At 37.9% G+C, this 13,020-nt stretch overlaps 1 protein-coding gene across 7 annotated transcripts in view; it reads left to right on the top strand.

The window, feature by feature from the left end:
* The window catches only part of utrn (utrophin), a 305,780-nt gene that overhangs the window by 116,696 nt on the left and 176,064 nt on the right, over window positions 1-13,020 (top strand). For all 7 annotated transcript variants that reach the window (XM_089124741.1, XM_089124740.1, XM_089124743.1 and 4 more), the window contains 8 exons: window positions 1,709-1,884; window positions 2,137-2,272; window positions 3,947-4,096; window positions 5,463-5,645; window positions 7,325-7,426; window positions 9,817-9,910; window positions 9,998-10,200; window positions 10,316-10,433. In XM_089124741.1, the coding sequence (XP_088980867.1) occupies window positions 1,709-1,884; window positions 2,137-2,272; window positions 3,947-4,096; window positions 5,463-5,645; window positions 7,325-7,426; window positions 9,817-9,910; window positions 9,998-10,200; window positions 10,316-10,433 (1,162 nt within the window). The remainder of the gene's footprint in view (window positions 1-1,708; window positions 1,885-2,136; window positions 2,273-3,946; window positions 4,097-5,462; window positions 5,646-7,324; window positions 7,427-9,816; window positions 9,911-9,997; window positions 10,201-10,315; window positions 10,434-13,020) is intronic.

Genomic DNA, 13,020 nt, shown 5'->3' with positions numbered 1-13,020 from the left:
GTTTCGCCGGATTCGTCTATAATGACAAAGAGGTTAAAGATTTGCTTATTAGCAGTGTGTAGGTTCAAATCCCGAATAAAACATTTCCGCAGCCAGACACTTGTATTCACAGTCCTCAGTTGTTCACTTCGGGAGGATCTGTGGATCAACATGGGTCCAGTTCCCATCACATCTACAGCTGGAATACACCACACACACACGCATTAATGCCATCACAATGTCAAACTGTGAAGGGAGTAATCTTTAATCATGACAGCTAATTGAGATCAGTCATTCTGTGAGTCACCAGTTGATAGTTGAGTGATAATTTAGTCAATAAGCACTTCTAACTCGCAGTTAAAATGAAATATTGTTTCTAGCATATGAGCAAAATGTGTGTATTGAGTGTTTTGAAGAGTCACACTGGCCTCTTCCTCATCAGTGAACATGCAGGAAACTCCAGCTGGGACATTGATCATTACACGTGTGTGTGTGTGTGTGTGTGTGTGTGTGTGTGTTAGGGCTGGGTAATAAATATGATTTCTCGATATTAGTCGATTCTCATTTTTACGAACCGATATCGATTCTTAAATCTCAAGAATCGATTAGTCGTCCTGTTTCATTTGAACGAATGGGACGTTGTATCGCGGCTGCGCGCATCCAAAAAAATCGCAATAATCTTTGTCCTTTGTTACTATTGATATGAAACAAAGTCTCAATTTTCAAATTCCGTCCATTTTCTTTAGAGATTCAGAAACATAAATAGCGTTTTGTCGCTGTGGCGTGAGATCGCTCTGGAGAAGCAGCAGCGCTGATCTCTCTTCCGGCTTAATAATACCAGTCACAGCGCCAAATAAACATGAGTGAGCATCTGAAAGTGTGTTAAAGATAGAGTACAACTTATCCAAATCCATATCATGACACATTGATTCGCTCAATCAGCGTTTCAACCGTGGAAAGACGTCAGTTAAACAGCTTGTAATCAATGTATCGTCATATTTACCTCAGAAAACCCACATAAACTCGTTAGTCAGCTAGAAAAAATAACTCTAGAGAGGAGCATTTTGCTAAATATATAAACCATATTACATATGCATTATAATCTTAATGTTCTTCAATATTTAATGCATATTTGAATAAATCTGGCAAGTTTTTATGACAGCCACCGTTTAAATGTTAATATTTAATATAATCTTCTTATTATAAAAATAAATAAAAGTGTAATTTAAGTGTTTGTATAGCTACAAAACAGTTGATTATTACCTTCATATTAGGCTAATGAAGCCTATAGGCTACAACTAGACTCCCATAGTTTACAGCATTAGTTAAGAGATTTGATTTGCCATTTATTGTAACTGATATCCAAAATAATCAATATTGAATCGAATCGAAATCGAATCGAATTGTGAAATTTGTGTCAATACCCAGCCCTAGTGTGTGTGTGTGTGTGTGTGTGTTTTACAGTCTGGGGCAGCTTTTGAGGGTTTGTGTGTGTGTGTGTGTGACTGTCTGTCTGTCTGAGTGCGTATTTGTGTGTGAGTGTGTGTGTGTAGAAAGTGCTGAAAGAGAGCGAGTTGAATGTGAAACTGTCCTCCATTAGAAACGAAGGTCAGGCACATGTCTTGCCCTCAATTGCATATGAAGAGAATTACCAACGTCATGTTTATCAGTGAAACACTCACAGGCCGACTGTCCATTAACCCCAGTGTGTGTGTGTGTGTGTGTGTAGGATCTGGAGGAGGGTTTGGCCTCTCATCAGTCTGTGATGGTGGTTTTGAGCGGGTCAGGAGAGCACATCATCGGTCAGGTGTCGACCCCGGACGCCGCTCTGCTGCAGGACAAGCTGGACGCGCTGAGACACCGCTGGACACGCGTCCAGAGACAAGTGTGCGACCGCCAGCGCAGGTTACCATCACCACAGCACACACACACACACCCCAGCCAAAGTCATAAATGTACAGTGGGTGTGAAGGTCAGGGGGTCAACACTTATGCAGTCAGTGTTTCATTTACTGTTTCTCTGAGAAAGCCGTCAGTGGCATTGCAGTTTGGACATTAAAGGTGCAAAAGTTCTGATATGATTTATCTTTGTGGTTTCAGCTTTTATAAGAAGTGTGTGTAGACGTGTCAGTGTGTGATGTGTGTGATGTGTGTGCAGGTTGATGGGTGGAGATCCGGTCTTGATGGATGTGTTTCAGCGGACGGCTGGGCTGACCCAGTGGCTGGAGCGCACAGAGGTTGCCGTGGCGACGCTGCCCGTTTCCGCCACGGACGACAACCTCAGAGAGCTCAAGGTTCGACACACACACACACACACACACAGCTGACTACAGTCAAGCTATTCTTGAGGACTATATATTATATTAGGGATGCACTGATACCACTTTTTCCAGAACGAGTCTGATACTTTTATTTTTGATACTCACCGATGCTTAGGTTTTCGTTTCATTTGTATTTTTTAAATATGTTAGGTAGAGAAACTAAAAGAATATGAATCATATTCATTGGTTTCATTTGTTTGCAAATATATATATATATATATATTCATCCTTAATTATGCACATTAAAATGTACTGTATTGTATATAATAAAACATTATTAAAAACCTGACTAAAGACAAGTAAACAGTCGGTTATAAAAAAAAGAGCAAATATGAAATAAACAGTTTTTCAGGTTTCATCTACAGAATTTGAATAATCAAATGTAAAACAACACTGCGTAGTCTTCACTGTACACATTACAGTAAATATATATGGATCTATATAAAGATCTAAATGTCGATCAGTCAAGAGCAGTGAGTGATTTCTTTGTCTTTTGTTGTTTGATTAACATTAAAACATTAACACAGCAGCAGGATTATTAGGCCACTGGCCCTTTAAGACCGAATGAACCGATCCAATATACTGTTACACATGCGTTTTGCTTCTCTACTGTTTACATTCACTTAAGACATAGCCAACTATGTTTACTTGGAGACTGCCACATGCCATTTTTATATAATTGTGTGTGAATTAGTCAGTTCAATCGCAAGAAGACGTGAAGGAGAATTTAATTCAGTATTCAAGCGCTGTCTTTTCGAGACTGATACGTATTTTAACATTTCTTTTACACTTTATTTCTTATTATTTTGCATTTTACATTTATTTTAATGCTATTTACAAATTTTGGTTTAGTTTTAGTACTGGATTACTAGTTTGCTTTATTTTGTTTTATATACTATATTTAGCTGTTTTTAGTTTAGTTACATTTTATGAGAACATTTCCTAAATCATCTAAATGACCCATGGTTTAAGATTGACAGTTTACACTTAAACAATCTTCAATATTTGATTTAGTTTATGTAAGTTAGTTCTATTAAACACGTTTTAAGGACACAGTAGTTAGTGACTCAAGCACATGCCGGTAAAAGGTTTGAGGTTGCTGAGATTTTTTTTTTTATATATATATATATATATATATAAATATACTGTAAAATATAATTTATTCCTGAATTTTCATTTTTAATGATTACTCCAGTCCTTCAGTGTCACATGATCCTTCGGAAATCATTCTGAAATGACGATTCGATGCTTAATGAAACATTTCTGATTATTATCGATGTTGAAAACAGTTGTGCTGCTTCATATTTTTGTGGAAACTGATCATTTTTCAGGATTTTTGATTTATAGAAGGTTTAAAAAACAGCATTTTATTAAATAGCAATCTTACAATGTTTTCACTATCACTTTTGATCAATTTAAAAAATTGTTGTTTTCCAAAAAAACAGACACCAGACCTAACCTTTCCATTAACACTCACTAAAACATATCTGTGTAACATAAAAGCTAAATGAAACTCTTAGTTTAATTCTAAACTATTTTAATTGATTACACTCTAAAGCTGTGACTAAGAATGTCTGCTTTAACACACATTTAACACACACTCTCTCTCTCTCTCTCTCTCTCTCTCTCTCTCTCTCTCTCTCTCAGGCCTTAACGGAGGAGATGGATGGTCAGAATGAGACGTTGTCATGGCTGAATAAAACCGGCTCTCAGATGTTGTCAAGCTCCAGTCTGAGTCCTCAGGACAGAGACCTTCATGTGAATAAAATAAGGCAGATCAACATCAGTTGGAGTAAAGTACGAAACCAACTGCAGAGCACACAAACACACCAACGTCTCTTTCTCTCGATCTCTCTACCTTAACATCTCTTTTTGTGTCGCCCTCATGTTTTCACATCCACTCCGCTGTCTGGTGGGTACAATTTAAAGGATTAGTTCACTTTTGAAAAAAACTTTTGCTGATAATTTACTCACCCCCATGTCATCCATGTCCATGTGTTCCTCAGTCGAAAAGAAATGTAGGTTTTTGATGAAAACATTCCAGGATTTTTCTCCATATAATGGACTTCAATGGGAACCGGATGGTTCAAGTATCAAAAGACGGTTAATAACAGTTTCATATGCAGCTTCAAATGTCTTTAAACGATATCAGACGATGAATAAGGGTCTTATCATGCGAAACGATCGGTTATTTCAAAACTTATTCCAAAAATGTAACTTTTATAAGGACAAATGCTAGCCTTGCTCTATTCTGTGAGGCGCGTTTGTAACGTCACGTAATACGTAATTACGTTCAAAAGGTCACGGGCGACGTAGCCGGAAGTACAGAATCAAAATCGTCCGACATCGTTGTTTTTCCTTTTAATTCCTTTTTTGTAAACGGTGTTTGAGTTAGTTTGCACGTTCAACCTATGCGTTCAACTTGTAAACACTGACTCTGTACTTTCGGCTACGTCGCCCGTGACCTTTTGAACATAATTACGTAATACGTGACGTTACAAACGCGCCTCACAGAATATGGCAAGGCTAGCATTTGTCCTTAGAAAAGTTAAATTTTTGGAATAAGTTTTGAAATAAGCGATCGTTTCGCATGATAAGACCCTTATTCATCATCTGATATCGTTTAAAGACATTTGAAGCTGCATCTGTAACTGTTATTAACACTATCTTTTGGGCCTTGAACCATCCGGTTCCCATTGAAGTCCATTATATGGAGAAAAATCCTGGAATGTTTCATCAAAAACCTAAATTTCTTTTCGACTGAGGAAAGAAAGACATGGACATCTTGGATGACATGGGGGTGAGGAAATTATCAGCAAAAGTTTTTTCAAAAGTGAACTAATCCTTTAATGAGACGCACACAATAGGGCGCTGCAGTAATGATGTGTTTTTGTAGGCCAACCCGCACTTTCATCACTCCCTCCACAAAAACCCAAAAGGATTTTTCCATCGGCTTCGGAAGATAATCTCTGAGACCAACAAAAGTTTAGGTTTTGTTTGTTAGGAGAATCTTTTGAAAATTGAATTTAAATGTGCACGTGACGCGCTTCTGTTGATCAAAGTAGGCTCGGCTGATGCTGATGATCTCAGAATGGTGATTTATATGCTGATTAATCCTACACTGATGATGATGTGTGAAGAGTGCCGTTGTGTGTGTTTAAAGGTGAGTGGTAAGTTGCTGGATAAGGTGCGTGAGGTGGAGGGCCGTCTGCAGACGCACACGCAGGTCCAGGACGAGACCCGGCTGCCGTCCTACAGCCAGTTCCAGGAGCGCATGAACAGACTGGGAGACTGGGTTTACATCTCCAGCCAGTCTCTGAGTGACGTCACACCCACCGAGAGACAGGTCAGACCATATATATTCACTTTCTGACCCTCTGTCTGAAATGATCTGTTTTTTAAGGGGCGGCTCCAAACAGTCAGTATTACAATGTAACATGGAGTTGTTTGGGACGCTGGGATCACGCGGTGTCGCGAGTGTCAGCCGTTAAGCGTCTAAATGCCAGTGGGCGGGGCCTGTGGTGCGATGATGTAAAACTATTGGTCGATGGCTTGATCTGGAGGCAGTCATATGCAAATATATTTGCCTGTGTGATGTTACAGATCCTACAATATAAAAACGAGCTCTTTGTGGAGCTTGATTAAATAAATGCTTTGTTTATAATGAGAAGGACGTTTTAAACTATGAAATTTGCAGGAGGTTTTAATGGTACAGAGACCTATAAAATGTCGAAAGTCTCATGTCTTGTTAGTTCACTCAAAAATGAAAATTCTGTCAGTATTTACTCACTCTCATGTTGTTCAACCCCGTAAGACCTTCGTTCATCTTCGGGACACAAATAAAGATTTTTATTTTTTTTTTATTGCAATTTTAGGCATTACAGGGCTTTTTCAAGACATTTAAATAAGAAAAACAAAGGGAAGAACACATCATAAATCAAATCTGCAAGCAAAACATGAAACCTCCATCTGAATCCCTTACTTGTTATCCTTGTCAATGATGAAATCTGAAATCTAAAAGCTGGATCGCTCCTGCATACTAGTCCATAGGCTTCTTGAGGGATTGAAACTTGCTGGCCTCGAAAAGTTATTAAAGACATCGTTAAAATAGTCCAAGTGACTACAGGGGCTCAATCTTAACTTAATCAAACGACGAGAACACTTTTGTGCGCAAAAACAAACAAAAATAACGACTTTATTTCAACTATTCACTTCCTTCTCCATGAGCCTGTAGTCAGTTAACGTAGTGTGATTGCGTAGAGCTACGTCACACGTAGGCTCACTATTGGCCGACGCTGGTCATGTGTGTGTGATGCGTGTGACGTACAATAACAGAAGCTTACGCTATTAAACTAGTAACCTGACTCGCGCAGAGGGAGAAATAAACCAATAGTTGAAATAAAGTCGTTATTTTTGTTTGTTTGTTTTTGCGCACAAAAAGTGTTCTCGTGGCTTGATAAACTTAAGATTGAGCCGCTGAAGTCACTTGGACTATTTTAAAGTCACACTATGCATTCTCTGATTTTTTTTATAAAACAGTGACCTCTAGAGCCGCTGTGGTGTACTTGCACCGTCGTAAATAACCGTTATTCCCCGGTCACTGCATATCTACTGAACTACTGTCAAGTGTTAGACTACGTTATATTAATAAAGTTGCCTATCGCGTTTGCTGGCTTATAAAGTTTTTACATGATTTCTGCTAAATCACAAGTAAATAGCCTATAGTGTTTGGACTAATGTCCAAATTCCTTATTTGTGTTTTCTGATTGTAATGTAAACATTATAAAATGTCAGATGACATCAGTAAAGTTAAATGTACATCGTATTATTTCATAACATTGGACGTTATGATTTCAATAGACATCATAATTACTATTTACAACCTCTAGGCTTTTTTTTCCAAGACATTTTGTTCTGTTGTAGTAGTCATGCCAATGAAACCACTATATCTTATAAATGAATAACACGTTTTATTGTCTAGTATTGAGATCTAACGTGTGTGTGTGTGTGTGTGTGTGTGTGTAGGTTGTGGAAATGTCCATGCGAGAGCAGAAGCGAGAGCTGGAGGAGTTGTTGTCTTACTCTATTGAGCTCCAGAGGAAACAGATACTCTTACCACAGGAAAAGGTTTGTGTCGCCCAACAAATTAAACTGAGCTGAGCTTCAATTCAGTTACTGAATTCAATTAATGCCAAAGCAGATTTTAAATGCATGAACCTGAAAGTAAATCATTTTACCTTAATGAATTAAGCTTGACGTGAAAGGTTACACCAAGAGAAATGTTTTGCATTGGTTTTCATATTCAGTTTGTCTGTTCTGACACAACAGTAATTACCGTTGAGGTTTTAGTATTCGGGATGGTGTTTACCAAACAACACCTAATACAACAGGTCCAATAAGTAATACCTCCGTCTTATCCAAATTTAAGAGAAGAAAATTACAGGCCGTCCAGTATTTTATATCTTTAACGCGCTCTTTCAGCTTTAAGGCCCGTACTCACCGGGACGAATATCAGCGCGCGTTTTTCGTCAGCGTTTTTCAACGCGTTTTTTTTTGTTCACACCCAAGCGTTTTTCGCTGACGATGAGCCGAGTGAACATGCAAATTGATTCCCTGACATTAGATGGCGCTTAATGTAAAACAGAAATAATGATAGAATACTATACTAGGGTGATCATATTCATGTCTCAATGTTTTATTATGACGGATAGAAAAAAACGAATGAAATAATGATATAATGAATAATGAAATAAATATATAAATAATAAATAACTAAAAGAAATGCCTCCAAATGTAACAAAAAATAGCTCTCACAAACTTACAAAAACGAACTAACAAAATCTATTTATATCTTTAGTTTTTATCCTCTTTATCTTGTTTTTCTTCCTCGTCCACCTTGTTTGTCCATCTATATTTTGCTGTAGGACTGATCTTTCCCAGCAGTTTTTGTTTGAAAACCAGGACATTTTTATCACTTAAAAACAGTCAGGACGGGACATGGAAACAGGACATGTGTAACGCAAAGTTAAGATGTTGCCCAGAGATAAAAACATACCAGTTGTCGGATGAACAGATGCACGAGAGACGAGAGTTGTCGTATTTCCCCGCGTTTAATAAAACCACTCAAACGTTACACTCGTCCTCCTCATACACGGGGATCGAGCGAGAGAAAAAAACACAAACAAACATCTGGTCACAATAGAAAAATAAAATAAAAGAAAGAATACAAAGAGTCGGCAGAGGTTATCTATCTCCTCTCCTCACTTGTCAAAATCTAACTGACTATACGCAGTTCTCATCTCAACTCAGATTTCTATAAAGCACAAAGTGACGTTTTACACATGTCGCGGGAAAACAGGACTGTTGGTCACCCTATACTATACTATTATTACAGAAATACTAATATAAATATTATCATATAGCTCTTTATGCTCCGAGACCAGCAGCTCAACATTCATCTTGCCCATAGGTATCTTGTCTCTTCTTCGCCGTATGTGTGCTCAAGACCGTTTTGTGTTTGAGCGCCCCCAAGTTGTGTTTTACTGTAACTTCAGAAGTACCAGACGTGAGCAAACCGGCGATCTCGTTGGTCGGATAGGTTTTGACGCGGCCAACCAAAAAACCAAAAACCTTTAAACCAAAAAAACGAACCCGAGGCTTTTTTTTAAAAATGACGCTTTTACGCGTGGCGTTTTTCGCGTCGGTGTGAACACTCACATTGGCGCCCATTGTTTAGTCACGAGGCATTGAACGTCGACGAATAACGCACGCAAAATTCGTCTCGGTATGAACAGGCCTTTAGAAACTTCATCTGGTCGTAGGGTTGGGTATCGTTTGAATTTGAACGATTTTGATTCCGATTCCTTGTTTCGATTCCGGTTCCTAACGATTCTCGATTCCGATTCTTTAAGAGGCAGGGTCAAAAAAGTTTAGCTTACCTTGCTAACCAACGGTCTTTCTGAAGGAAATACTCCTTCTGTAAAAATACTCCTTTTGTCACAAATTTTGCCGAGATTTCGTTATTTTTAGAAAAGTGAAGCCACACTTTGGATTGGCGACGTAAGCTACTCTTGTTCGACTCGCGTGGTTATGCCAACACTTCCGGTAGACGCTTCTTCGTTGGTGTTGTTCAGCGGTTTCTTCTTCCACTCGGCGGACTGTGAATATCGAAACTAGGAATCGAAATTTTAACTTTTGAACGATTCCGGGAAAAACGAAGTTAGTCTCGGTTCCAATCGATACTAGATTCTCGATACCCAACCCTATCTGGTCGTGATGAAATGTGTAACTGAGTGTCATAGGCATAACAGTGGAAAATAATCCCAAGTTCACCAAGTGACCGCAGTTATTTTGAAAACAGTAGAGGGCCCAACACAGATCCTTGTGGCACTCCATGATTTACTGATGTTATGTTTTCTGGGATTTTTCCCTGTTTAAAGAGATCAAATGGTAGTGGTGTGAAGTACACATGAATAGAGAGGTGTATGAGATCGAGCATGATGTGTGTGTGTGTGCAGAGTAAAATCGAACAGCTGGCTGCAGATTGGAAAGCTCTGGACGTCAGATTGAAGGAGACGCCTCTGTCTCCATGGACGAAACAAGTGTCCACGAGTGAGTGCTGTGCAGACCGGTGAAATGGCCACTCTCATGGCCCTTCCAGATCTAATTGAGTGTTTGTATTGTGTGTGTGTCCCTCAGCGAGTGTGCCGTCTGCCGTTCACATGGTCAGTCTGCTGAGCGAGGAGCGCCGTCACAGCCCAGAGCTGGTGGGCCCGACCGATCTCAACCAGACGGCCACGGAGCTGGCGGACTGGCTCCTCCTCATCCACCAGATGCTCAAATCCAGCATCGTCACAGTGGGAGACAAAGAGGAGATCCGCACCACCATCGGCCGCCTGCAGGTCAGGACACCAGAGTTACACCCTTCACTTTAGATATTCAAGTCTCATTTCCCCCTGACCTGACCGATTACAGACAACGTCCGGCCGATTTCAAAGCCCAGTTTTGTGATTGTAGGTGACTAAGGGAGATCTAGAGCAGAGGCATCCACAGCTGGAAGACATCATCACTCTGGCACAAAACATCAAGAACAAAACCTCCAACCTAGATGTGCGAACCTCCATCTCAGAGAAGCGTGAGCACATTATACATCATCCTCATTTCATGTTTAGTCTTTGCCTTAGAGCTGCATGATTAATCGTGATTAAGAGATCGTGATCTTGATTTAAACACTCACGTGATTGCACTCATAATTGACAGTGATTCGTCTGTGTCTATTAAAGCTTTGATGAGATCACAGTGAACAGATCTGCATATATATATATATATACACACACACACACATATACATATATGTGTGTGTGTGTGTGAAACAGCTTCACAAACAGTCCTTTCAACCACACAGTGTGGCTATTTCTGTTACACATATTCATATTATCAAAGTACTTGGATAAAAGTGTGTATTTCGGATATAAACACTGTCTACGGTAGTTCAAAATAGAGCAAATCACCCTTTCAAAGTAACATGGCTCTTCAAAAAAAGGTTTTATCAATTATAAAGTAGGTGGCGACAAATAAAACGTTGTTCAAAAACACTGATTTATCCAGTAATGAAACAAGTGAAGTCTTTATGAGTGAGTCATTGAATCATTCATTCAAGAGATTTGTTCAAAATCGCTGATTCATCCAGTAATGAACCAAGTGAAGTCTTTATGAGTGAGTCATTAAATCATTCATTCAAGAGATTTGTTCAAAATCGCTGAATTATCCAGTAATGAAACAAGTGAAGTCTTTATGAGTGAGTCATTAAATCATTCATTCAAGAGATTTCTTAAAAAATGCTGATTCATCCAGTAATGAAAAAAGTGAAGTCTTTATGAGTGAGTCATTGAATCATTCATTCAAGAGATTTGTTAAAAATCGCTGATTCATCCAGTAATGAAACAAGTGAAGTCTTTATGAGTGAGTCATTGAATCATTCATTCAAGAGATTTGTTCAAAATCGCTGATTCATCCAGTAATGAAACAAGTGAAGTCTTTATGAGTGAGTCATTGAATCATTCATTTAAGAGATTTGTTAAAAATCGCTGATTCATCCAGTAATGAAACAAGTGAAGTCTTTATGAGTGAGTCATTGAATCATTCATTCAAGAGATTTGTTCAAAATCGCTGATTCATCCAGTAATGAAACAAGTGAAGTCTTTATGAGTGAGTCATTGAATCATTCATTTAAGAGATTTCTTAAAAAATGTTGATTCATCCAGTAATGAAAAAAGTGAAGTCTTTACGAGTGAGTGATTGAATCATTCATTCAAGTGATTTGTTCAAAAACACTGATTTATCCAGTAATGAAACAAGTGAAGCCTTTATGAGTGAGTCATTGAATCATTCATTCAAGAGATTTGTTCAAAAACACTGATTTATCCAGTAATGAGACAAGTGAAGTCTTTATGAGCGAGTCATTGAATCATTCATTCAAGAGATTTGTTCAAAAACACTGATTCATCCAGTAATGAAATGAGTGAAGTCTTTATGAGTGAGTCATTGAATCATTCATTCAAGAGATTTGTTCAAAATCGCTGATTCATCCAGTAATGAAACAAGTGAAGTCTTTATGAGTGAGTCATTGAATCATTCATTTAAGAGATTTGTTAAAAATCGCTGATTCATCCAGTAATGAAACAAGTGAAGTCTTTATGAGTGAGTCATTGAATCATTCATTCAAGAGATTTGTTCAAAATCGCTGATTCATGCAGTAATGAAACAAGTGAAGTCTTTATGAGTGAGTCATTGAATCATTCATTTAAGAGATTTCTTAAAAAATGTTGATTCATCCAGTAATGAAAAAAGTGAAGTCTTTACGAGTGAGTGATTGAATCATTCATTCAAGTGATTTGTTCAAAAACACTGATTTATCCAGTAATGAAACAAGTGAAGCCTTTATGAGTGAGTCATTGAATCATTCATTCAAGAGATTTGTTCAAAAACACTGATTTATCCAGTAATGAGACAAGTGAAGTCTTTATGAGCGAGTCATTGAATCATTCATTCAAGAGATTTGTTCAAAAACACTGATTCATCCAGTAATGAAATGAGTGAAGTCTTTATGAGTGAGTCATTGAATCATTCATTCAAGAGATTTGTTCAAAAACACTGATTCATCCAGTAATGGAACAAGTGCAGCCTTTATGAGCGAGTCATTGAATCATTCATTCAAGAGATTTGTTCAAAAACACTGATTCATCCAGTAATGGAACAAGTGCAGCCTTTATGAGTGAGTCATTTAATCATTCATTCAAGTGATTTGTTCAAAAACACTGATTCATCCAGTAATGAAACAAGTGATGTCTTTATGAGTGAGTCATTGAATCATTCATTCAATAGATTTGTTCAAAACACTGATTCATCCAGTAATGAAACAAGTGAAGTCTTTATGAGTGAGTTAATAAATCATTCATTCAAGAAATTTGTTCAAAAATGCTGATTCATCCAGTAATGAAACAAGTGCAGTCTTTATGAGTGAGTCATTAAATCATTCATTCAAGAGATTTGTTCAAAAACGCTGATTCATCCAGTAATGAAACAAGTGAAGTCTTTATGAGTGAGTCATTGAATAATTCATTCAAGAGATTTGTTCAAAAATGCTGATTCATCCAGTAATGAAACAAGTGAAGTCTTTATGAGTGAGTTATTAAATCATTCATTCAAGAGATTTGTTCAAA

The sequence above is a fragment of the Pimephales promelas genome, chromosome 20 (genome assembly GCF_988280905.1).
Source record: "Pimephales promelas chromosome 20, fPimPro1.hap1.1, whole genome shotgun sequence".
In the NCBI taxonomy this organism is placed as follows: domain Eukaryota; kingdom Metazoa; phylum Chordata; class Actinopteri; order Cypriniformes; family Leuciscidae; genus Pimephales; species Pimephales promelas.
Note: the sequence above shows the minus strand (reverse complement) of the source record. Positions and strands in the feature narration are given on the sequence as shown.